The sequence below is a fragment of the Netta rufina genome (genome assembly GCF_964035555.1).
Source record: "Netta rufina genome assembly, chromosome: 3".
Taxonomy (NCBI): Eukaryota; Metazoa; Chordata; class Aves; order Anseriformes; family Anatidae; genus Netta; species Netta rufina.
The window spans coordinates 120,841,403-120,864,651 of record NC_140125.1 but is presented as its reverse complement, the minus strand read 5'-3'; the positions used below and the strand labels follow the sequence as shown (position 1 = coordinate 120,864,651).

The following is a 23,249-nucleotide window of genomic DNA, read 5'->3' as shown; positions in this document are numbered from 1 at the left end:
AACACTTGGGCAGAAACAAGCTGGTGACAAACAAACATCGGTTCTGCAGACTCGTTCTCCCAGGATTTTGGGAACATGAGATTGTTGTTCCTGCCCTTTTGGTTAATGTTCTGAGTTATTTTCCTCCCTCATCTTTTCACGTTTTTGTTACGATGAGGGTGGCTTGGGCTATGCCAGGCACTACAGAAATCTTCCAAAACACCCTGCAAAAATCTTCGGCTCTCTTGTACGGAAGGAACCTTGCCTCTGCAAGCCACCTGCTGCCGAGCAGCCCTGCAATTGTGGAGGCAAAGCTGAGATAAGAGCTGGGTGGGACGGCGGGTGCTGCCTGCTTGGTGCTGGCTGGAAATCTTGTGCAATGCTGCTGCTCTGTGCTGAGCTGCCTGTGGGTGGGAGGGAAGCTGAGGAGCAGGGGCAGCACTTTGGTTTTCTATAAACACCTCGTGTGCTTCGTGGACCTGGTGTCCCAGCGGTCGGAGCATGCTGGGCAGCCAGAGTGGCTGAAAATCCATCCCTCTGCCCACATTTGGGTAGCTGGGGGCGTCCACGTCACCAAGAGCTTCAAGGGGCAGAGGTCCCTTTGGGGTCTGGGGATGGGGAGAGGTGCTATGGAGACCAGGCACTGATCCCCACCCTCCTTTCCATGCCTCCCAACCCATTGGGGTAGGACGGTGTGAAGCGGACCACTGAAATCCCCGGCGTTCCCACACACGTAGGAGCACGTTCCCAGGGCTCCGTCAACGTCCTGCCAGCTCTGCATCTACCTGGATGCACAAGACTTTTTTTTTTTTTTTTTTCTTTTTTCTCCCCACCTCTGGAAGTTGCTTAATAGCTTGGCGCACTCCTACTTCGCGGGATGTGTTGGGTTCAGCAGCCTTTAAAGATATTTTGCCACCCGACAGCGATGTCTGGGTGCTCGCTTTGCTACCGAGCCTGGTGCTGCCTGCGTGGGCACTGAGCTGGCCCCAGGACCCCCCCGGGGCTGCGTGGAAGTGGGGCACAGGCAGCGGGGGCTGTTGCAGGTAAGGGCAGGGCTGCAGCCCTTCGGGATGTGACTCATCCTCGGGGCTCGCCCTGTTCTGGCGCTCGCGCTGGAGGTGAGGCTGCTGCGGTGCGCCCCGCGTCGATCTGCGTGGGGGCTTTTACCCCGTGGGACGGGCTGCGATGGGCCCCTTCTGCACCTAACAGGGACGGGAGAGGGGGGAGCCTTTGCAGAGCTCCTGCACCTGGTTGTGGTAAGGATGCTGCCCCGCTCTGCCCTCCTCCAACCCCTGGAAAACCTCGTGTCTGGCTCTGGCCGGGGTCTCGCCAACCCCTTGAGTTGTGTGGGGAGGGTGAGGCCAGGGCTGGGGTAGGGCAAAGAGGAAGGGGGAGCACGATTGGAGCTCGCAGAGCAGCCGCCGCGCCCCTGGCAGCCCTGGGTGCTGTTGGGGTGCCTGCAGAGGGAGCGCCCGGGCAAAGGTTCCTTTTGCTCTCCTGCTTCCCGTGCGGTGGGTTCCTGCTCGACCCAGGGCAGAGCTGTGAGCTGCAGGGTGGTGGGGAGGAGGACGTTGGGCTGGGGAAGGGGTCTGGGCTGGCTTGGGGGTGCCAGGGCACGCCGGAGCCCCCCGGGGCTTGCGGAGGTGGTGGGGAGCTGGGGCTGGTCTCGCTTCCCGGGTGTGCCCGGCTCCGTGCGCCCACGCGGCAGGATGGGTGCTGGGGCCTTGTCCCAGTTCCAACTGGGGGGACGGGAATTGGGTGGGCAGGAAGGGGCTGCACTGGCGGAGGGCAGCCACCACACCCCAGGGGATGGTGCGGAATAGGGGTGCAGGGGGCTGTGCTCACCCCAGCTTTTGCAGCCCCCTCTGTAGGGAGCCCCAGCTGCCCCCGCGCCCTGCCAGACCCCCACATGGACACTGAGGTGCAGGATGGTGCCGAGGTGCAGGATGGTGCTGAGGCTCTGTCAGAGGGATGTTCGCTGGCCGAGGTGAGTGAGGGCAGGGGCTGGGGGCTGGGGGAATGTCCCCACGGGCGAACGGGAGACCCCAAGGGGATGTGAGCACCGGCACCAGCATGGGCACGGGGATGGCAGAAGGGTCCCATTTCGGGGAGGGGTGGAATTTGGGCATGGAGCAGCCAGCCTGACCCCGTATCCCCCACGGGGCTGGAGGGACGGGCTGGGCGTGCGAGGGGGCACCCCATCTCACCCCTCTCTTCCCGGTGCAGGTCTCGGAGGGGCCCCCAGCACAGTGGTCGGTGCCGGAGGTGTGCGCCTGGCTGGATGCGCGGTGCGGGGACGGGGACCTGGTGCAGCTGGCGGCCGAGCACGGGGTCAGCGGCCGGGCCCTGCTGCGAATGACCGAGGGGACCCTGCGGCGCATGGGGGTCGCCCCCCGCAGCCGGCGCCGGGAGCTGCTGCGGGAGCTGCTGGGGCTGAGGCTGCAGCAGGAGCTGGAGGAGCTGCTGAGCATCGCCGGGGGTGAGCATCCCCCTTAGCGCATCCACGGGGGGCACCGGCCGTGAGGACGCCGGGGGTGCCTCCAGATGGACTGTGGTCACCTCTGTCCTCAGAGTGACGTGGACAGGAGCTTGCGGGCAGGGAGGCGATGCCATGTGATGACAAAGCGGCGGCTGGAATTAAGCACACGACATGGAAGCGGTGCTGGAAGGAGTCCCGAGGCCACCGTGTCCCCCAGAAAAAAAAACAAACCTGGCTGGAGAGGCAGGGCTGCGCGAGGAGAAGGAGCCTGCCCTCACCCCTTGCCCCCTGAGCCACCTGCTGCCAGGTGACACCGGGTCCCACAAGGTGCCACTGCGCCCTGCAGGGTGTGGGGAGCCCTGTGGCAATAACCCAGCCACCAGATCCCGCTGCAAGCCCAGGGTGTGAGGGATACAGAGAAGGGACACGGAGGTGCAACACCTTCCTTGGCTGTGCCCAGGAGCAGTGCATCGATGGGGGGGAACCCACGAAGGAGGTGCCGGGGCATTCTCTGCCTCCGACCCCGGGGCTGGCAGGGTGCGCAGAGCAGCAGGGCAGGGCTGAGGGCCTCAATAAACGTGGCTGGAGCCGTGAAACCACCGGAGTGGCTGTGCTTGAGGGACCTGCTGCCTCCCAGACAGCGAGGAGAGGCAGCCTTGGCTGTGGGCATGAGGTAGAAGGCTCCCCACTCCTTGTTGGGAGCCTGTTGTACCCACGCACGGCAGCCCAGCTATGTATGGGGTCCTGGCACCCCTCATGTGCCCAGATCACCCAGGGGTCTGGGGCACACCCAGGGCAGCCTGAGGGTGCCAGCGTGGTGGGTGACAGGGGAGTTACTGGGTGATGGGGGCTCACTCCCAATTTCACAGAATCACACAGAATTTCTAGGTTGGAAGAGACCTCAAGATCATCGAGTCCAACCTCTGACCTAACGCTAACAGTCCCCACTAAACCATTTCCCTAAGCTCTACATCTAAATGTCTTTTGAAGACTTCCAGGGATGGTGACTCCACCACTTCCCTGGGCAGCCTGTTCCAATGCCTCACAACCCTTTCGGTAAAGAAGTTCTTCCTAACATCTAACCTAAAACTCCCCTGGCTCAACTTAAGCCCATTCCCCCTCGTCCTGTCACCAGGCACATGGGAGAACAGGCCAACCCCCACCTCGCTACAGCCTCCCTTGAAGTACCCATAGAGAGTGATAAGGTCGCCCCTGAGCCTCCTCTTCTCCAGGCTGAACAAGCCCAGCTCCCTCAGCCGCTCCTCGTAGGACTTGTTCTCCAGGCCCCTCACCAGCTTTGTCGCCCTTCTCTGGACCCGCTCAAGCACCTCGATGTCCTTCTTGTAGCGAGGGGCCCAAAACTGAACACAGTACTCGAGGTGCGGCCTCACCAGAGCTGAGTACAGGGGGACAATCACCTCCCTAGCCCTGCTGGTCACACTGTTCCTGATACAAGCCAGGATGCCGTTGGCCTTCTTGGCCACCTGAGCACACTGCTGGCTCATATTCAGCTGACTATCCACCATCACTCCCAGGTCCTTCTCTGCCTGGCAGCTCTCCAACCATTCCTCTCCCAGTCTGTAGCTCTGCTTGGGGTTATTGCGCCCCAGGTGCAGGACCCGGCACTTGGCCTTGTTGAACTTCATGCAGTTGACCTCAGCCCATCGGTGCAGCCTATCCAGATCCTCCTGCAGAGCTTTCCTACCCTCAAGCAGATCGACACACGCACCTAACTTGGTGTCATCTGCGAACTTACTGAGGGTGCACTCGATGCCCTCGTCCAGATCATCGATGAAGATATTAAAGAGGACCGGCCCCAGCACCAAGCCCTGGGGGACGCCACTAGTGACTGGCCTCCAACTGGACTTGGCTCCATTCACCACGACTCTTTGGGCCCTGCTATCCAGCCAGTTTCTAACCCAACGAAGCGTGCGCCAGTCCAAGCCAAGAGCAGCCAGTTTCTTGAGGAGAATGCTGTGGGAGACAGTGTCAAAAGCCTTGCTGAAGTCAAGGTAGACCACATCCACAGCCTTTCCCTTGTCCACCCAGCGCGTCACTTTGTCATAGAAGGAGATCAGGTTCGTCAAGCAGGATCTGCCTTTCATAAACCCATGCTGACTGGGCCTGATCACCTGCTTCCCCTGCAAGTGCTGCGTGATGACTCTCAGGAGGATCTGCTCCATGAGCTTCCCTGGCACTGAGGTCAAACTGACAGGCCTGTAGTTTCCCGGGTCTGCCCTCCGGCCCTTCTTGTAGATGGGCGTCACATTTGCTAGCCGCCAGTCAACTGGGACCTCCCCCGATCACCAGGACTGCTGATAAATGATGGATAGTGGCTTGGCCAGCTCCTCTGCCAGTTCCCTCAGTACCCTTGGGTGGATCCCATCCGGCCCCATAGACTTGTGCACATCTAAGTGCCGTAGCAGGTCACCAAACAGTTCTTCATGGATAATGAGGGCCACATCCTGCTCCCCATCCCCTTCCACCAGCTCAGGGTACTGAGTATCCAGAGAACATCCGGTATTGCCGCTAAAGACTGAGGCAAAGAAGGCATTGAGCACCTCCGCCTTTTCCTCATCTCTTGTAACTAAGTTTCCCCCCGCATCCAGTAAAGGATGGAGATTCTCCTTAGTCCTCCTTTTTGTGTTGATGTATTTATAGAAACGTTTTTTGTTATCTTTAACGGCAGTAGCCAGATCGAGCTCCAGATGAGCTTTGGCCTTCCTAATTTTGTCCCTGCACAGCCTCGCTACATCCTTAAAGTCCTCCCTAGTGGCCTGCCCACTTTTCCAAAGATTATAAACCCTCTTTTTCCTCCTAAGATCAAGCCACAATTCTCTGTTGAGCCAGGCTGGTCTTCTTCCCCGCCAGCTCGTCTTTGGGCACGTGGGGACAGACCGTTCCTGCGCCATTAAGATTTCCCTCTTGAAGAGCGCCCAGCCTTCCTGGACCCCTCTGCCCTTCAGAACCGCCTCCCAAGGGACTCCACCAACCAGTGTCCTGAGCAGCTCAAAGTCAGCCCTCCGAAAGTCCAATACAGCGGTTTTACTGGTCCCCTTCCTGGCCTCACCAAGAATAGTGAACTCCACCATTGCGTGGTCACTCTGCCCAAGACAGCTCCCGACGATCACATCCTCCACCAGTCCTTCTCTGTTTGTGAAGAGAAGGTCTAGCGGGGCACCACCCCTGGTAGGCTCACTAACCAGCTGCGTCAGGAAGCTATCTTCCACGCTCTCCAGAAACCTCCTAGACTGCTTTCTCAGGGCTGTGTTGTGCTTCCAGGATATGTCAGGGAAGTTGAAGTCCCCCACGAGTACAAGAGCTGATGATTTCGCAACTTCTGTCAGCTGCCTGTAGAATTCCTCATCCGTCTCCTCATCCTGGTTTGGCGGTCTATAGCAGACCCCGACCAGGACACTAGCCTTGTTGTCCCTGCCGATCCTAACCCAAAGGGACTCGACCTTGTCATTCCCAACCTTGAGTTCTACAACCTCGAAAGACTCTCTAATACAGAGAGCCCTACCACCACCCCTTCTATGCTGCCTGTCCCTTCTATAGAGCTTATAGCCAGGCATTGCAGCACTCCAGTCATGAGACTGGTCCCACCACGTCTCCGTGATGGCAACCAAGTCGTAGCCTGCCTGCCGCACGATGGCTTCCAGCTCCTCCTGTTTGTTACCCATGCTGCGTGCATTGGTGTAGATGCACTTCAGCTGGGCCATTGCCTTATCCTCTGGCCTTGCCATTGTTCCCCCTGGCACAGCCCCAACAATCCTAGCCTCAGCCCCATCCCCCTTCCTACCTAGTTTAAAGCCCTCTCAATGAGCCCTGCCAGCTCCTGGCCCAGGATCCTTTTTCCCCTAAAAGATAGGGACCCGTCTGCGGCCATCAGGCCAGGTGCTGAGTAAAGTGCCCCATGATCAAAAAAACCAAGATTTCTGTGTTGGCACCAGTCCCGGAGCCACGTGTTTAACAGGTGGGCTTTCCGTGTCCTCTCTGAACCCCTCCCTGCCACCGTAGGGATGGACGAAAACACCACCTGCACTCCCGCTCCATCCACTAACCGACCCAGTCCCCTAAAGTCCCTTTTGATAGCCTTGAGGCTTCTCTCTTTGATGTTATCACTGCCCGCCTGGACTATCAAAAGGGGGTAATAGTCAGAGGGGCGTACCAGGTTAGGAAGCTTCCTGGCAACGTCCCTGACCCTGGCCCCAGGGAGACAGCAGACTTCCCTACAGGTAGGGTCAGGCCGACAAATAGGGCCCTCTCTTCCCCTAAGAATCGAGTCTCCAACAACAATAACACTTCTGTCTTTCTTGGTGGAGGCAGTCCTGAGGCGTGGAGTCGACCTCCTCGCCCTAGGCATCCTCCTGGGAACACTTGCTACCTCTTCCTCAGCTACTGGTCTGTCAAGCTCCAGGGCCTCGAACCTGTTGTGTAAGGGCACCTGGGAATGCGGGGCCGGAAGGGGAGGGCGTCGCCTGCGATGTCGAGCAGGGACCTGTTTCCATTCCTCCTGAACTCCCAGATCCCCTCCCTCTGCCCGACGGGGACAGGGCAGGGGGTCCACCCCCATTTGAGGAGTCTCACCTCGATACCTCCCCTTGAGGCCCTGCAGGGAGTTACTCCACAAGTCTATCTCTCGCTCACACTCCCTGATGGCCCTCAACCTCTCCACCTCCTCCTTGACCTCCTTGAAATATATATGTAATATAAAATTATATACTATATATATAATATAAAATATAATTATATACATATATCATATCATATCATATCATATCATATTACATTACATTACATTACATTATATTATAATATACAATAATAATATATAATGATATATATGATAATATATATATGATAAATATATATGATAAATAAATAAATAAATAAATAAATAAATAAATAAATATGATGTGTAATTATAATTTAAATATAAATATATATATTGATATATATAAGAGCAGGACCAAGGAGAATCTCCATCTTTTACTGGAAAATGACTACGGAGGATAAGGAAAAGGCTGAGATTCTCAATGCCTTCTTTACATCTGTCTTCAGCAGTCAGACCAGTTATCCTCAGGGGCTCAGGCTCCTGACCTGGAAGTCTGGGACGGGGAGCAGAATAACCCCTCCACAGTTCAGGTGGAAAGAGTAAGAGACCTGCTGCTCCACCTGGACTGTCACAAGTCCATGGGGCCAGATGGGATTCACCTGAGGGTGCTGAGGGAACTAGCAGATGTGATTGTTGAGCCACTTTCCATCATCTATCAGCGGTCTTAGTCAACTGGGGATGTCGCAGATGTCTGGAGACTTGCAAATGTGACACCCATCGATAAGAAGGGAATGGGCCCAGGTTGTGCCAGGAGAGGTTCAGGCTGGAAATGAGGAGACATTTCTGCTCAGAAAGAGCAGCCAGGCATTGGGATGGGTTTCCCAGGGAGGCAGTGGTATCACCATCCCTGGGGGTGTTCAAGGAGAGGTTGGACGTGGTGCTTGGGGACATGGTTTGGAGGGTGACATTGGTGATCGGGTGATAGTTGGACCAGATGATCTTGGAGGGCTTTTCCAACCTTCATGATTCTAGGATTCTACAGGAAAGCTGGGGTGGGACTCTTTATCAGGATGCGTAACAATAGGACAAGGGGGAATGGCTTTAAACTAAAAGAGGGGAGATTTAGCTTAGAAACAAGGAAGAATATCCTTAATATGACAGCAGTGAGGCACTGGCACAGGTTTCCTAGAGATGCTGTGGATGCCCCATTCCTGGAGGTGTTCAAGGCCAGGCTGGATGGGGCTTTGAGCAACCTTGATCTAGTGGGAGGTGGCCCTGCCCATAGCAGGGGGATTGGAACTAGATGATCTTCAAAGTCCTTTCCAACCCAAACCATTCTGATTTTATGATTCTAGGAGAATTGTGGCTCACCTTGAAATGAAGCACGCAGAGACCAGTCCAGTCCAACTCAGTTTATTAGCAAAGACTACAAAGCATTATAATGAATCACCACTCTTGACAGCTCTTCAGGAGACTCTGGTCATTGGGTTTGCAGCAGGATTGCAGGAAAAGGTGCAGAGTAAACACCCCCTCCCACTGCACTGGTGCAGGCAGAGACACTTCCATGTTCTCCAGACCATTTTTGTTCAGTTGCCACCTGCCTGTCTTGACAGCACAAACGCTAAGCTCACGCACTGCTGACAGCTGCTGAGGAAGCTGCAAAAGTGTCTAATTCTCCACATTGGTTATAAAGGGCTTTTACCCAACACAGAAGTGCTTGGCAAAAACAATTGGGGTGTCTAGGAGCTGGAGGGAACTTTGCCAGGCCCAGGCTCATGAATAGGAATGGCTCATGGAAGTGGGGGCACATCTTAACCTAGGACATATACCTAATAACCACACAGTTAAAAATCACTGTCTAAATCCGCATAGGCTGCTGCGTTAATTGCTTTAATGGCATCAGAAAAAGAACAGAACCTTAGTACTGAGTTTATGAATGCAAATAAGAATCCCAAAAACCAAAACAGCCAAGTTCCCCACAAATGTTCACCTGCTCGCAGACCCCTCTGTCCTTTCTGCAAGTGTGACAAGTATTGCTGCAGGGAAACTGTTCTTTTGCCAGTGTCATTTCTTTTCCCATAGCAGCTGATAAAACTGGTCCTTTCTAATGCTGCCTTCGCTCTTCATCTGACACTTGGTCTTGATCTTGGCGGTATGACTGCTTCCTGCAGGAATATTTTTCTAGTTTGCTTTAAGACAAAGCTGATGTAAATATTTATGGCAAGAAAGGAAGAGGACTTTGACTTTATCACACACCAAGGGAATTGCTGAGCAGCGGCATAAGAAGCACTCCTTAGTTCACCCAATGTTGCAGCAATTACATTTAGTTTTATTGACATGGTTTATATCATAAGCATTACAACAAGATTTTGTGGTTATCCTCGTATTACGTTCTTCTAAAATGCAAAGCACTTGCAGTTTTTCCTTCATACCATCTTAGCCTAACATTTCTCCAGTTCAGCGAGTGCATTCTGCTTTGTAACTGTTAGCCACGAAGCAGGGATTTTTCCTCTGCCATGAAATTTCCCATTGTAGTGATGTTCTAGCTGTGTCCTGAAAGAAGACACAAACCATTTCCAGTATGCTTGCATGGATGGGTCAGGAGGAATGCTCCAAGTGGAAAAGGGAGGTCCTGCATCCCGGTATTTCTTGTAGGGGATCCATGTGTCTTCACCAACCAGAAATAGGCAGTCACTTGAAACAAGACTAGAACAAATATCAATGACTAGGTTGTCTGTTTTATGTCTTTTAGATCCTATCATTTCATACCATATGCGTCCTCTTAAAAATTGTGGACGATGGAAGACAACCCGGTGGTCTCCATCATGGTTTGGCATAGTGTTAGTGCAAACAGCCCCACAAAATGGACACTGCTCCGGGCACCCTGCAAACTGCTCAGCCAGTATTGTGTGAGGCTGCCTTTCAAAGGAATTCGTACGAGCTTCTTCAAACTCTTTCCTGAGATCATCAATAACAGGAGATAGTGCTTCTGTCATTGCATTATTCAGGAACTCTATGTCTGTTATCTCCTGATGTTCAATGCCCTTCAGGTCGCTCCTGGGCAAGTTTAGCACGTCTCCAAGTGCTCTGCAGAATTCATCCAGCCAAAGAGAGATTTTATCCTTTCTGTCTTTTCTGTCTTTGACAATTGTGGTTGATGCAAAAACAGCTGACTGAATGTTTTCAGAGTAACGAGAGAGGGAGTCTCTTAAAAACGTCTCTAGCCTTCTGTTCTTATCTAAACAGTATGTCTCAACTTTTGTCTTAATGTAATTATTTAAAAAGTCTCCTGGGGCATTAAGGTAATGCTTGAAATTTTCAATTTTTTCTTCTTCTGCTAGGTATTTCAGCATGTAATTTTCCAGAGTGGATCTATTGCCTCTGAAATCTGGTATTTTATCCTTCACGTCTCGAGCTATGTCAAGAGCTGTCTTCTCATAGACGGCGTGTCGAAGACCTGGGGCAATCTTGCTGCACAGGAAATCAGCAAATGTTGTGATGCAAGAGGCTCCTTGGCAGGAAATCTGGAAACATTTGAAGAAGTCTTCTCTCTTGCTCTCCAGGTAGACGACTGGATCGTTTGCTTTCCTGAATGCTTCATGCATGTCTTTAAACCTTTCTGCTGCCATTCTGCACAGGTACAGTAATAAATCTATTTTGTAATCTTTATTGAAACTGTAATTTGCAGTGGTAGGGACAGACTTCATACCTTTCTCCACTTCATTTAGTATTTCATGAATAAAAGTTCGACTGTAATCCATTTTGTCCTTTTCCTTCTTCTCAATGTTTGCCTTCACACGCATTATGATGCTCTCTGTAATGCGTTGCATGCTGTTCTCATCTGCATCGTCCAAACTCTTAGAAAAGATGACGTAACTTTTCTTCTTAGACACGTGTTTCTCTATGTCAACACAAAAGACAGTCATTTGGGAAAACTTTCTGATTCGTTTATCTACCTTAGGCTCCCTAAAGTGATCTAGAAGGACGTTTTCTATATCCACATCGATGTTCACCTGTTCCAGAGGGGGAGTAGCAGAGGACACTTCAGCAACCCACTGCTTCCAGATAGAATTGAACCAGATTCTCAGTTCACTTTCACCTAATTTCTGGCCTTTTAGAGACAGGGCCAACTCTCTGCTCTTTCTCAGGAGCTCAGTTTCGTATTCAGACTTCCTCTCATCCAGTTTACTCTGGCTCTTCTTTACTTCTATAAGTTTCTCACACTTCCTTCGCGTTTCAACAAGAAGGGACTCTCTCAGTTCTTTCAGCTTCAGTTCTGTGCTGCATTTCCACTGGATCAGTATTTCACGGTCTTTGTCTTCACTGAAGAACGTTTCCATGTTCTTGGTGATGGCATCACTTCTCTCTTGCACCACTTTTTCAAGGTGTTCTGTGGTGACCTTGTCGAACTCCCCGTTCCGCACCTTGTTTTCCAGTTTCATTTGCAAGTCTAAGATGTGACTTCTCAGCTGCCAGGTCCACTGACTAAATGCAGTTTCCAGTTTCTTGTAGGCAGCAATCTCCACTGAATTCTTGAAGCTGAAAACAAAGTTTTCATTCAGCAGGGCATTCCACAGGTCACTAATACGAACTTTCAAGCTGGAGAGCCTCAAAACGCTGCTGTGCGATTCCTTCTTGGCAGCTTGGAGAATTTTGCTCTTTAATTCCTGGACGTTCTGGCTGTAGGTGGGGTTGGGCGGTGCCATCGGTGGGTTTCCTTCCCACAGGTGAGCAAAGTAATGAATGTGGGTGTTCACGTCAAAGCGGATGACATCGCTGAAGCAGGTGATGTCACAGAATTCCTGCTGGGCCGCAATCACAGTCATTTCATCCAGCTTTTCCTGCAGACGTCTTTGTCCCTCCATGTTCTGTTCCTTTGCGGTTATTTCGCCCACGTTTTGGTGCACAAAGAGGCAGCCTGGGGAAATATTAACTTGCTTCATCCTCAGGAAAGCCTGCACAGCAATCTGAAGGACGTCTTGCATTTCCGAAGGATTTTCTCCAAAGATGTTGATCAGAGTCATGTTGCCGATGCCAATGACAAAGGTGGCCAGCTCATTGTCATGGTTAAGTGACTGCTTATTGGCCATCTCTATGGCACGAAGTCCTTCTGTGTCAACAACGAGCAGGTAATCAAAGCTCAAATCCTGTTGGAGCTTCTCATCCACTTTAATGAGCTGCATAAACGCTCCCCGGGTGCACCTCCCTGCGCTGACGTTAAACTGCAGACCAAACATGGCATTCAGCAGGGTTGACTTCCCTGTGCTCTGGATGCCAAGCACGGAAAGCACAAATACTCGCTTGTCCCCTAGCTTCTCAATTAACCTGTCAAAGACGGCTCCAATCCATTGCAGTGGTACGTAAGAAGCATCACCATCCATCAGCTCAATGGGATACCCTAAAAGCATCAGATTGGCAGCAATTTCAGGTAGTTTGACATACCATTTTTCTTTGGAGGTTGTTGATTCCAGTGCCTCATAAATCTGCCCCACCTCTCTCAAAATATGCTCAAGGCCAATGGATGAATCATTGATTTCATCAGAAAGGGCATCTAATTTCTTCATCAATTGAGTTTTCAGGTTGTTATTTTCATTGTTTTTCTTTAATGCCAGGATTTGAGACCATAACTGATGATACTCTCTCTTCAGCTCATCAAGGTGATCAGAGGAGATGTCGTTCATGAAGATCTTCATCCACTGCAGAAAGAATTTCTTGGTATTGTCTGGCTGTGACTGGAGAAAGCCAAGGACTGTTTTCATCAGCTGATTGAGGGGAAATGCTTTACCTAGTTGCTTTCTTCGTATTGCAGACTTCTCCAATTCAATTTGGCTCCGATGATGCTCTATGCTCTTGTTCCTCTTTTCCTGCAAGCGAGTGAGTTCTTTGTCCTTTTTACACCACAGGTACCACAGTTTTCCCTGAAGAGGCAGTAGCTGTGATTTGATCTCAGACAACTTCTCTTTCTTCAACAGATTCACCAGTTTGATTGCCATTTCTTTGGCTGTCACGCACGCTTCTGCATCTTCATCGACTAGGAAGCCGTGCTCGCGAGCTGTGCTCAGGCATGCATTGAGGCTAACAAGCGTGCTCGACCCTTCCACTAGGTCTCGGATGGTTTTTTTCAGCTCACCCACTAATTCTGCTTCATTTCTGTTCTTGATCCCTATTCTTACATTTTGGCCAGATCGGCCAGCTGCAATGCTCTCTTTCTCAGTGAAAAGGCAAACCAAAGGCCTCTGAGACTGCCACAGATCATGTAAAATTTTCCTGTTTTTCTTGTTGCTCTGATCCAACTCAGAAACAAGAACCACATTCACGGCAGAGATCTCCTGTAAAAACTGCAGCTGGGGTTCGTAATCTCTCGCATCTCCATGCAGGTTACAGAAAGCAACAGGGCCGTTAAAGCTGTCGTCGTCGCTACCACGGGGAATGTACCAGGAGATCTCCACAACACCTTTCATCAGGAAGCAGTCTTTGGTGCTGCCTTCGCAATGGCGATGGAAAAAAGTGTCGTGTTTCTTCCTGCTCAGCAGGGCATTCAGGAGCTGAGACTTGGAAGAGGAAGGAGAGCTGCCGATGCGGAGGAAGGACACGATGGGCATCTCTGCCTGATAAATGAGTTTGCTTTTGTGACTGCTAATCCTCATCTGCTCTCCCGATCTCACCGTCCCTTTCCAGCTCTTCTTGATTTGGCTGAGGGACCAGAGAGGGAACTCTATCTGTGAAGTGCCCGGGTTTGGTACCAGGAGGGGTAGTGCAAACTGGCAGAAAGCGAGCTTGGATGAAAGGTACTGTCTCATGAAATCATCAGCACAATGAAAAATTGCCATCTGGAGGTCCATGGGGTGCACATGACTCTCCCTGCTTGCAGATTCAGGGGCTCCTTTGTCCAAGTCACTGAAAAAGTCATCAAAGGAATCAGAGGGCTCGTGCTCCTCCCCTGAGGTGTTTGGTGTGGGAACAACTTCTGGCTTACTCGTCTCCTTGCAAGTCAGGTACCTCACCCGATAATCCACGGTCAGGAGCCTTTGCAGGAAGTAAAATGGTAGCTCGCTGTCCTTGCTGGGCTGGCTGTCGTGTACAGATGTCTGGTGTATGATGTGGAAATCTTCTGTGCCCATTTTTCTTGGATAGTACCTTTCCAGCCCGAGGCACTTAAGTAAGTTGACGAACTCTGGGTTTGCAGCAGCTTGACTTGCTTTGGATTTGCTGCTGTCTGATTTGGGTTTGCACTGACTGGGAGGCTGCATGCCTTGAAAAGCATCTTCCAGGTCTTTCATTATATCGTCTTTGTTCAGGTTGCCAGATGTGTCCTCCACTTGACCATCGATGAAGGATTGCAAATCTCTTTCCAGCATCTCCCAGTCTTTGAATGCATTGTGTTTTTCGAGGAGAGCTTTCATCTCTGTGGACCATGTGTTTCTTATCTTTTCTTTCATGAAAACTAAGCGGTCATTCTTTTGCTCAGGGGTCATCTTCTTGTTTTCGGATGTTATGGTGAGTCCCATCAGCAGCAGGAAGGCCTGAGCTCTGCAAACATCCTGTTCCTTCAGGCTCTGATACTCGTTATGTGCCACGCGCATTTCCTGTATCATGAAATTAATTTCTGAACACCCAAGGAGGTACTGAAAAGTGCCGCTTTCTACTTGGTATCCCGTGCTGGTTGTAACTAAGAGCACCAAGAGTTCTATGTCTTCCTGTGCCCTTTGCTGCAGAGACTGGAGCAAGGAAGAAACAGACTGGCTTACAGTGAAGGTGGCTTTGATCTTTGCCTCATGAATGGCAGATGCAGAAGTTGCTGGTTCATAGGTGACTTCCTGGATGTACTCCTTCATCTGCTTCAGTGTCGTATTCAGATCTTCAAGACTGGAAATACTGTGAGCTTGGGGAAGTGTGTGCTCCTTGTGGAAGACCCACTGCATAATGAAGGAAGTCTTGGGGAAGTCCTTGACAGAATAGATGTGAGGATCCAGCAGGCACTGCAGCAGAGATTTGATGTAGGTGGTGTTTTCTGGAGAAGACTTCTGGCAAAAAGAAACAGTGTTCACCAGGAACTCCTGCAATGCTTTGTCTGACAGGCATATGTTGATCCAGACACTGTGATTTTTTGTTCTTTTATTCAGGCCCTGTTTAAAATCTAGCAACATGAGCAGTTTCTTTTCATCCACTGTCCCCTCCCAGGTCTTCACTTGCTCCAGGAAAGCTCTGGCCTCTTCTACGGCACTGGCCAGTTCCTCTCCAAAGATCACACTGGGGCTTTGATTTGTTAGCGCTTCGTAGACAGCCCTGAGGCTGCTGCCCATTTGATGGGAGGATTTAAAATCGCTGCTGTGGTTGGACAGGATTATGTCCCACACTGGGATCAGCTGAAAGCCCCGGTCGATCACACACCAGGTTGTGTTATTGGCCACAAGCCCGCATTTCCACTCGGGAAGGGAATCTGTCTCTGCTGGGCCCCCTGTTTTGGTCACATAGAGCTGAACTGCTCTGTGGGTGCTGCTTCTGTCTCTTCCCTGAAATGATGCCTGTGAGCTGGAGTTTGAAGCATCCCCCTTCACTCCCCACTTGGTACCGAAGCCGCTGAAGCTAGCGCCGACGTAGCTGTTCAGTGCTTCAGATGTTTGTTGCTTCATCTCATCCCATTGCTCTGCTCTGAAACCTTCGGCAGATGCTTTCCACCAGAATATTCCCCCAAAGTGGAGGGGTCCCTGGTTCACGTGGGACCCAAACCTGCTGAAGAAGCTGGCGCACCTGCTCTTCAGTACGTGGAACCTGTCTGCCTCCTGGGTGATGCTCAGAAGCTGTTCGATGTCTTGCAGCTCTCGCAGGGCTGCGTCTGAGAGGCGAAGCTGGTCCTTTTGGAAGTAGTAGGAGGCCAGAGGGATGTATTGGTACTTGGTGGTGCAAATGTACGCCTGCTCCGAGCGTGACCGATGGGAGTCCTCTGACTGTGAGGACTTGCCATAATCTACACCTGTTTCAACACTGAACCCCCAGAACCCAGCTTTGACAGAAGCATTGATGCTGAACCCCAGCTGCTCCATGGACTTGGTGAAAGTGGCTTCTGCTGCAGAGGAGGAGAACTCCTTCCTCTCAAGCAGCGACCCTTGCACTGGACCAGTGAGCATGAAGCCATCAGGGACCCTGATGAGTTGCTCTCGCTTTGCCAGCACATCCTCCAGGCTCTTGGTTTGGTAAATCCCCTGCAGAGCCAGGCCTCCCGATGCCCGTCTCAGGACCTCCTCGTCAGAGATGTTCTCCCTCTCCCCCATGGACTTCTCCTGCTGCTCCAGTTGCTTCCGGATGCTCACCAGCTCATCCAGCAATGCCTTCTCTGGAGGTGCCCAGTACTCCTTGGGAATGTCCATGGCTTGCTGTAGGGCCTCCTCTTTCTGTCTTATCATTTCCTTGCTGTGGCTGCGGCTCTTCTGTATTTCTTCCAGCTCCTGTAGGATTGACTTGGCTGCTTCTTGTCTCTGCTTCATCCTCTCCAAGCACTGCTTCTGTACTTCATCAACAGCTCTTTTGTTGTCTGTGATTCCTAGGAGCCTTTGGAGTGCCTTGGTCTCCCAGGGGGACCGTACTTCACACTCCAGTTTAAGGCAGTCTTCATATTGCAGATGTTTCAAAGCATTTATTGACTTAACACCCAGTATCTCTGACAGTTTGGGGAGCCAGTATTCTTCATCAAGTCCTTCCTTCTCAAATGCTTCTGCCAGCAATTGCTTAGCAATTCGTGCCTTTTCCCCAGCAGCTGCTCTCTCCTCCTGTGACTCCATGGCTGTGGAAGGGGAAAAGAGACTTTTGTTACATCAGGTTAGAGGAGGCCACCACCCCTTAGAAGAGGCCTCCCCATACTTCCTGGCTCAGGGATTTCTTCTGCCCTGCTGCTGGAACCCATCCTCGGGCACCCCTGAGATAGGCAGACACAGCCAGACATACACACGCAACCACTGGCACGGCTACACAAATAGCCATGGACAAGGCGCTGCCTTCAACAGCACCCATGTATAAGCTGCTGTGGTGGTTCCGCTCGAGTGGGCAGCCAAGCTCCACCACAGCCGCTTTCTCACTCCCCCTCCTCAAAGAGGAACGGGGAGAAAATACGATGAAAATGGCTCAAAGGCTGAGAGAAGGACAAGAATATCACGCAGTAATTATTGTTACGGACAAAACAGACTCGGCATAGGGAGACAGTAAGGTTTATTGCTCATTACTAACAAGCTAGAGAAGTGAGAAACAAAGGAAAGAAACCAAAAGCACCTTCCCCCCCATCCACCCTCTTCCACCTCCTCCCCCCGAGCGGCGTAGGGGAATGGGGGAATGGGGGTTATGGTCAGTCTACAGCACTTCTTCTCTGCCGCTCCTTCTCGGTCACTCTCGTCCCCTGTGCTGTGGGGTCCCTCCCATGGGATGCAGTCCTTGATGAACTGATCCAGCGTGGGCTGCCCACAGGCAGCAGCTCTTCCAGAACTGCTCCAGATATGGGTCTGTACCACGGGGTCCATCCCTCAGGAGCAAACTGCTCCAACCTGGCTCCCCCACGGGCAGCAGCTCCTGCCAGGTCACCTGCTCCTGCGTGGGCTCCTCTCCACGGGCTACAGGTCCAGCCCGGAATCTGCTCCGGCAGGGGTCTTCCAAAGGCGGCAGCCTCTGTCGGTGCAGGGCCACCTGCTCCACCGTGGTCTCCTCCACGGGCTGCAGCGTGGAACCCTGCTCCACCGTGGTACTCCATGGGCTGCAGGGGGACATCCTGCTTCACCATGGTCCTCACCACAGGCCGCAGGGGACTTCTGCTCCGGTGCCTGGAGCACCTCTCCCCCTCCTTCTACACTGACCTTGGCACCTGCAAGGCTTTTCCTCACCCCTCTCACTCTTTCAGCTGCTGTGCGGTGCAGCGTTTTTTTCCCTGTCTTAAATATGCTCTCACAGAGGCGCAAAACAACATCGCTTACTGGCTCGGCTCTGGTCAGCAGTGGGGCCCTTACCAAACTTGGGGCAGCTTCTAGATCCTTCTCACAGAAACCACTGCTATTGCCCCCTGCTACCAAAACCTTGCCACGTAAACCCACTACATCTGCCAGGACTGGTCTCACCCGTCACTGGCTCCTCATCCTTACAGCACTCACTCACATGAGGTAGAGAAAGGGATTGCCTGGAGAGAGGCAACCTCTGGACCATCATGTAGCGACTGGAGACCGGATAACCTTAATGAAGCCAACACTCTTGCTCTCCACATATCCTTACACTTTTTTCATGCAAAACTACTAACTAAGTGAACAGCGACAGTAAATTTTCTAGAGGGGAAGACCTATGAGGAGTGGCTGAAGTCACTTGGATTGTTCAGCCTGGAGAAGAGAAGACTGAGGGGAGAAATTGTGGTGGCCTCTAGCTTCCTCATGAGGGGAGCGGAGGGGCAGGTGCTGCTCTCTGCTCTCTGGTGACCAGCAATAGGAACGGCATGGAGCTGGGATAGGGGAGGTTCAGGCTGGATATCAGGAAAAGGTTCTTCACCGAGAGGGTGGTTGGGCACCGGAACAGACTCCCCAGGGAAGTCACCGAACCTGCCAGAGTTCAAGAAGTGTTTGTACAATGCTCTCAGGCACATGGTCTGATTTTTATTTATTTTTTTGGGTGTTTCTCTGGTGGCACAGGAGTTGGATTCAATGAGCCTTGTGGGTTCCCTCTAACTTGCATATTTTATGATTGTATGTATCTAATGGATAGAAGGACATCGAGGTGCTTGAGCAGGTCCAGAGAAGGGCGACGAAGCTGGTGAGGGGCCTGGAGAACAAGTCCTACGAGGAGTGGCTGAGGGAGCTGGGCGTGTTCAGCCTGGAGAAAAGGAGGCTCAGGGGCGACCTTATCGCTCTCTACAGATACCTTAAAGGAGGCTGTAGTGAGGTGGGGGTTGGTCTGTTCTCCCACGTGCCTGGTGACAGGACGAGGGGGAATGGGCTTAAGTTGCGCCAGGGGAGTTTTAGGTTAGATGTTAGGAAAAACTACTTTACCGAAAGGGTTGTTAGAGACTGGAACAGGCTGCCCAGGGAAGTGGTGGAGTCACCATCCCTGGAAGTCTTTAAAAGACGTTTAGATGTAGAGCTTAGGGATATGGTTTAGTGGGGACTGTTAGTGTTAGGTCAGAGGTTGGACTCGATGATCTTGAGGTCTCTACCAACCTAGAAATTCTGTGATTCTGTAATGGGAGGTGTCCCTGCCCAGGGCAGCTAATTGGAATTGGATGATTGTAGTGGGTTTACGTGGCAAGGTTTTGGTAGCAGGGGGCAATAGCAGTGGTTTCTGTGAGAAGGATCTAGAAGCTGCTCCAAGTTTGTAAAGGCCCCACTGCTGACCAGAGCTGAGCCAATAAGCGATGTTGTTTTGCACCTCTGTGAGAGCATATTTAAGACAGGGAAAAAAACGGTGCGCCATAAAGCAGCTGGGAGAGTGAGAGGCGTGAGGAAAATCACAGAATCCCAGAACTGTAGGGGTTGGAAGGGACCTCGAAAGATCATCGGGTCCAACCCCCCTGCCAAAGCAGATTCCTCAGAGCAGACTGCCCAGTTAGGCGTCCAGACAGGCCTTGAATATCTCCAGAGAAGGAGACTCCACAACCTCCCTAGGCAACCTGTTCCAATGCTCCGTCACCGCCACCGTGAAGAAGTTCTTTCGCATGTCAGTGCAGAACTGCCTGGGCTCTAACTTGCAGCCATTGCCCCTTGTCTGATCCCCACAAACCACTGAGAAGAGGTTGGCTACATCCTACTGTCCCCCACCCCTCAGATATATACACTGAGGAGATCACGTCTCAGTCTTCTCTTCTCCAGGGTGAACAGAGCCAGGTCTCTCAGCCTTTCTTCATAGGGAAGATGCTCCGTATCATCTTTGTGGCCCTCTGCTGGACTCTTTCCAGGAGATCCCTGTCTTTCTTGTACCAGGGAGCCCAGAACTGGACACAGTACTCCAGGTGAGGCCTGACCAGGGCAGAGTAGAGGGGGAGGATCACCTCCCTTGACCTGCTGGCCACGCTCCTTTTAATGCACGCCAGGATCCCATTAGCCCTCTTGGTCACAAGGGCACACTGCTGGCTCATGGCCAACCTGTCATCTACCAGGACCCCCAGGTCCTTCTCTTCAGAGCTCATCTCCATCAGGTAGTCCCCCAGCCTGTACTGATTCTTCGGGTTGTTCCTTCCCAGGTGGAGGCCCCAAAACTCGCTCTTATTAAATCTCATTTGTCTTCTTCCTGCCCATCTCTCCAGCCAGTCCAGGTCTTGCTCCAGGGGGGAGCCCTCCATTTCCCAGACCCTTTGTCGTATTGTCAGGGGCGAGGAGTCCCGGGGCAGTGTCCTTGGAGCAAAGACTGAAGCAAAGAAAGCATTCAGTATCTCTCTGCCTTCTCAGCGTCTCCTGTGACCAGGACACCCCCCTCATTCAGCAAGGGACCCACATTATCCCTAGTCTTCCTCTTGCTGTTTACATACTTGAAAAAACCCTTCTTATTATCCTTTATCTCTTTCGCAAGCCTCATCTCTAGGTGGACTTTAGCCTTCCTCATTGTGTCCCTGCAGGCCCTGACAACACATCTATACTCCTCCCAAGAGGACAGGCCCTTTTTCCACATTTCATAGACCATTCTCTTCCTTTTGATCTTATTGATGAGCTCCTTGCTCATCCACGCGGGTTTCCTGCCCCCCTTCCCCGATTTCCTATTCTTCGGGATGCACAGACCCTGAGCATGGAAGTGCTGCTTAAATGTAGCCCAGCTCTCACAAGCACCCTTGCCTTCTAGCAACCTATCCCATGAGATACTCCCAAGCAGGTCGAAGAAGGAAGAGGTTGAAGTTGGCTCTTTGGAAGTCCAGGGTAGCAATCCTGCTTTTAGCCTTACTTCCTTTGCCTAGTTCCATCTGGTTCTCCACCATCTCCTGGTCACTGCATCCCAAGCTGCCCCCAACCTTCACATCCCTAACAAGGCCATCCCTGTTGGTAAGAACGAGGTCCAGGAGCACCCCCTGCCTCGTCGGCTCCTCCACCACCTGCATCAGAAAATTGTCTTCAACACATTGTAGGAACCCTTTGGACTGCTTGTGCCTGGCCGAGTTGCTTACCCAGCAGATGTCTGGGTAATTGAAGTCCCCCATGAGGACCAGTGCTCGTGATCGTGAGGCTACTAGCAGCTGCTCGTAGAAGGCCTCATCGACCTCCTCCTCCTGATCTGGAGACCTGTAGTAGACCCCCACCACCGTATCTCCCATACCAGCCCACCCCTTAATTCTCACCCACAAGCTCTCCACTTGCCCCTCACTCTCCCCCAGCTCTAATTGCTCCCTCACATAAAGGGCAACCCCACCCCCTTGCTTCCCCAGCCTGTCTTTCCTAAAGAGGACATAGCCCTCCATGACTGCGTTCCAGTCATGCGAGCTGTCCCACCACGTCTCAGTGATCGCACCGAGATCGTGGCCCCGCGACCGAACACAGATCTCGAGCTCATCCTGTTTGTTTCCCATGCTCCGTGCATTGGTGTACAGGCACTTTAGGGAAGCAGCAGGTCCAGTTACTCCTGGGGGGATGCAAGAAGAAGATACTGGACGGGGGATCGGGAACACTACCTTCTCTGAGGAGTCCTCAGACAATCCTATGGGAGAGCTCAGAAGTTTTTCCCTGTCTTCAACAGTGACAGCAGTGATGACTTACCCAGCCCTTCTCTGTCACATTTAGCTCCGCTCCCTTCCCCCATCAAACCTAGTTTAAAGCCCTGGTAATCAGCCCAGAGAGCTTGCTCCCCAACACACTTGCGTCCCACTTGGTGTCTGTCCGTAGCCCACATACCCAGCCTCTCAAAGGACGGCCCAAGATCAAAATACCCAAATCCCTAGTCCAGACACCACCCCCTCAGCCAGTCATTTACCTGTAAAAGCCTTGCAGGTGCCAAGGTCAGTGAAGAAGGAGGGGGAGAGGTGCTCCAGGCACCAGAGCAGAAGTCCCCTGCGGCCTGTGGTGAGGACCATGGTGAAGCAGGATGTCCCCCTGCAGCCCATGGAGTACCACGGTGCAGCAGGGTTCCACGCTGCAGCCCGTGGAGGAGACCACGGTGGAGCAGGTGGCCCTGCACTGATGGAGGCTGCCGCCTGTGGAAGACCCCTGCCGGAACAGATTCCGGGCTGGACCTGTAGCCCGTGGAGAGGAGCCCACGCAGGAGCAGGTGACCTGGCAGGAGCTGCTGCCCGTGGGGGAGCCAGGTTGGAGCAGTTTGCTCCTGAGGGATGGACCCCGTGGTACGGACCCATATCTGGAGCAGCTCTGGAAGAGCTGCTGCCTGTGGGCAGCCCACGCCGGATCAGTTCATCAAGGACTGCATCCCATGGGAGGGACCCCACAGCACAGGGGACGAGAGTGACCGAGAAGGAGCGGCAGAGAAGCGCTATAGACTGACCATAACCCCCATTCCTCCCCTTCCTCTGAACTGCTTGGGGGGAGGAAGTGGAAGAGGGTGGATGGGGGGGGGAAGGTGCTTTTGGTTTCTTTCCTTTGTTTCTCGCTTCTCTAGCTTGTTAGTAATACGCAATAAATCTTACTGTCTCCCTATGCTGAGTCTGTTTTCCCCTCACAAATAATTACTGCTTGATCTTCTTGTCCTTATCTCAACCTTTGAGCCCTTTTCATCGTATTTTCTTCCCATTCCTGTTTGAGGAGGGGGAGTGAGAGAGCGGCTGTGTTGGAGCTTGGCTGCCCACTCGAGCAAAACCACCACAATGATCTATAATATGTCTTCCATCTCAAACCATTTTAGGATTCTTTAGGATTTAGAGCCTTGGTTTCTCATGGTTGGGTAGATGACCTGGCAATGTACAGAATATGCCTCTGGGGCTGTTTTCAGAGCATGATGCAGGGAGAAGCCAACGCCTGCCCGGGGCCATGGTGGAAGGGTCCTGGGGGAGCTGCCAGAGGAGCATGAAGCCCACAGGGGTGATGTTGGAGGATGTTGTGGTTTAACCAGGCAGGCAGCAAAGCACCACACAGCCGTTCACTGGCTCCCCCCACCCCCACAGCAGGATGGGGGAGGGAACTGAAGAAAAAAAAAGTTAAAGGGAAAAAAAAAATCCAGATCCTCTTAGAAGCTCATCTAAGCGCACTTGTTGAGTGATCTCCCTGTCCTTATCTCAACCCATGAGCCCTTTTCATTGCATTTTCTTCCACTTTTCCTATGAGGACGGGGAGAGAGAGAGCAGTT

At 52.2% G+C, this 23,249-nt stretch overlaps 1 protein-coding gene across 1 annotated transcript; it reads right to left on the bottom strand.

Moving 5' to 3' along the window:
• Window positions 1-9,457: 9,457 nt before the first annotated feature.
• Window positions 9,458-16,795, bottom strand: LOC311208095 (interferon-induced very large GTPase 1-like; the record flags this gene model as incomplete). The annotated part of the gene is made up of 1 exon (XM_084284516.1): window positions 9,458-16,795. One exon carries the CDS (start codon window positions 16,793-16,795, stop codon window positions 9,458-9,460), a length of 7,338 nt encoding a protein of 2,445 aa, XP_084140642.1.
• Between the last annotated feature and the right edge of the window lie 6,454 nt (window positions 16,796-23,249).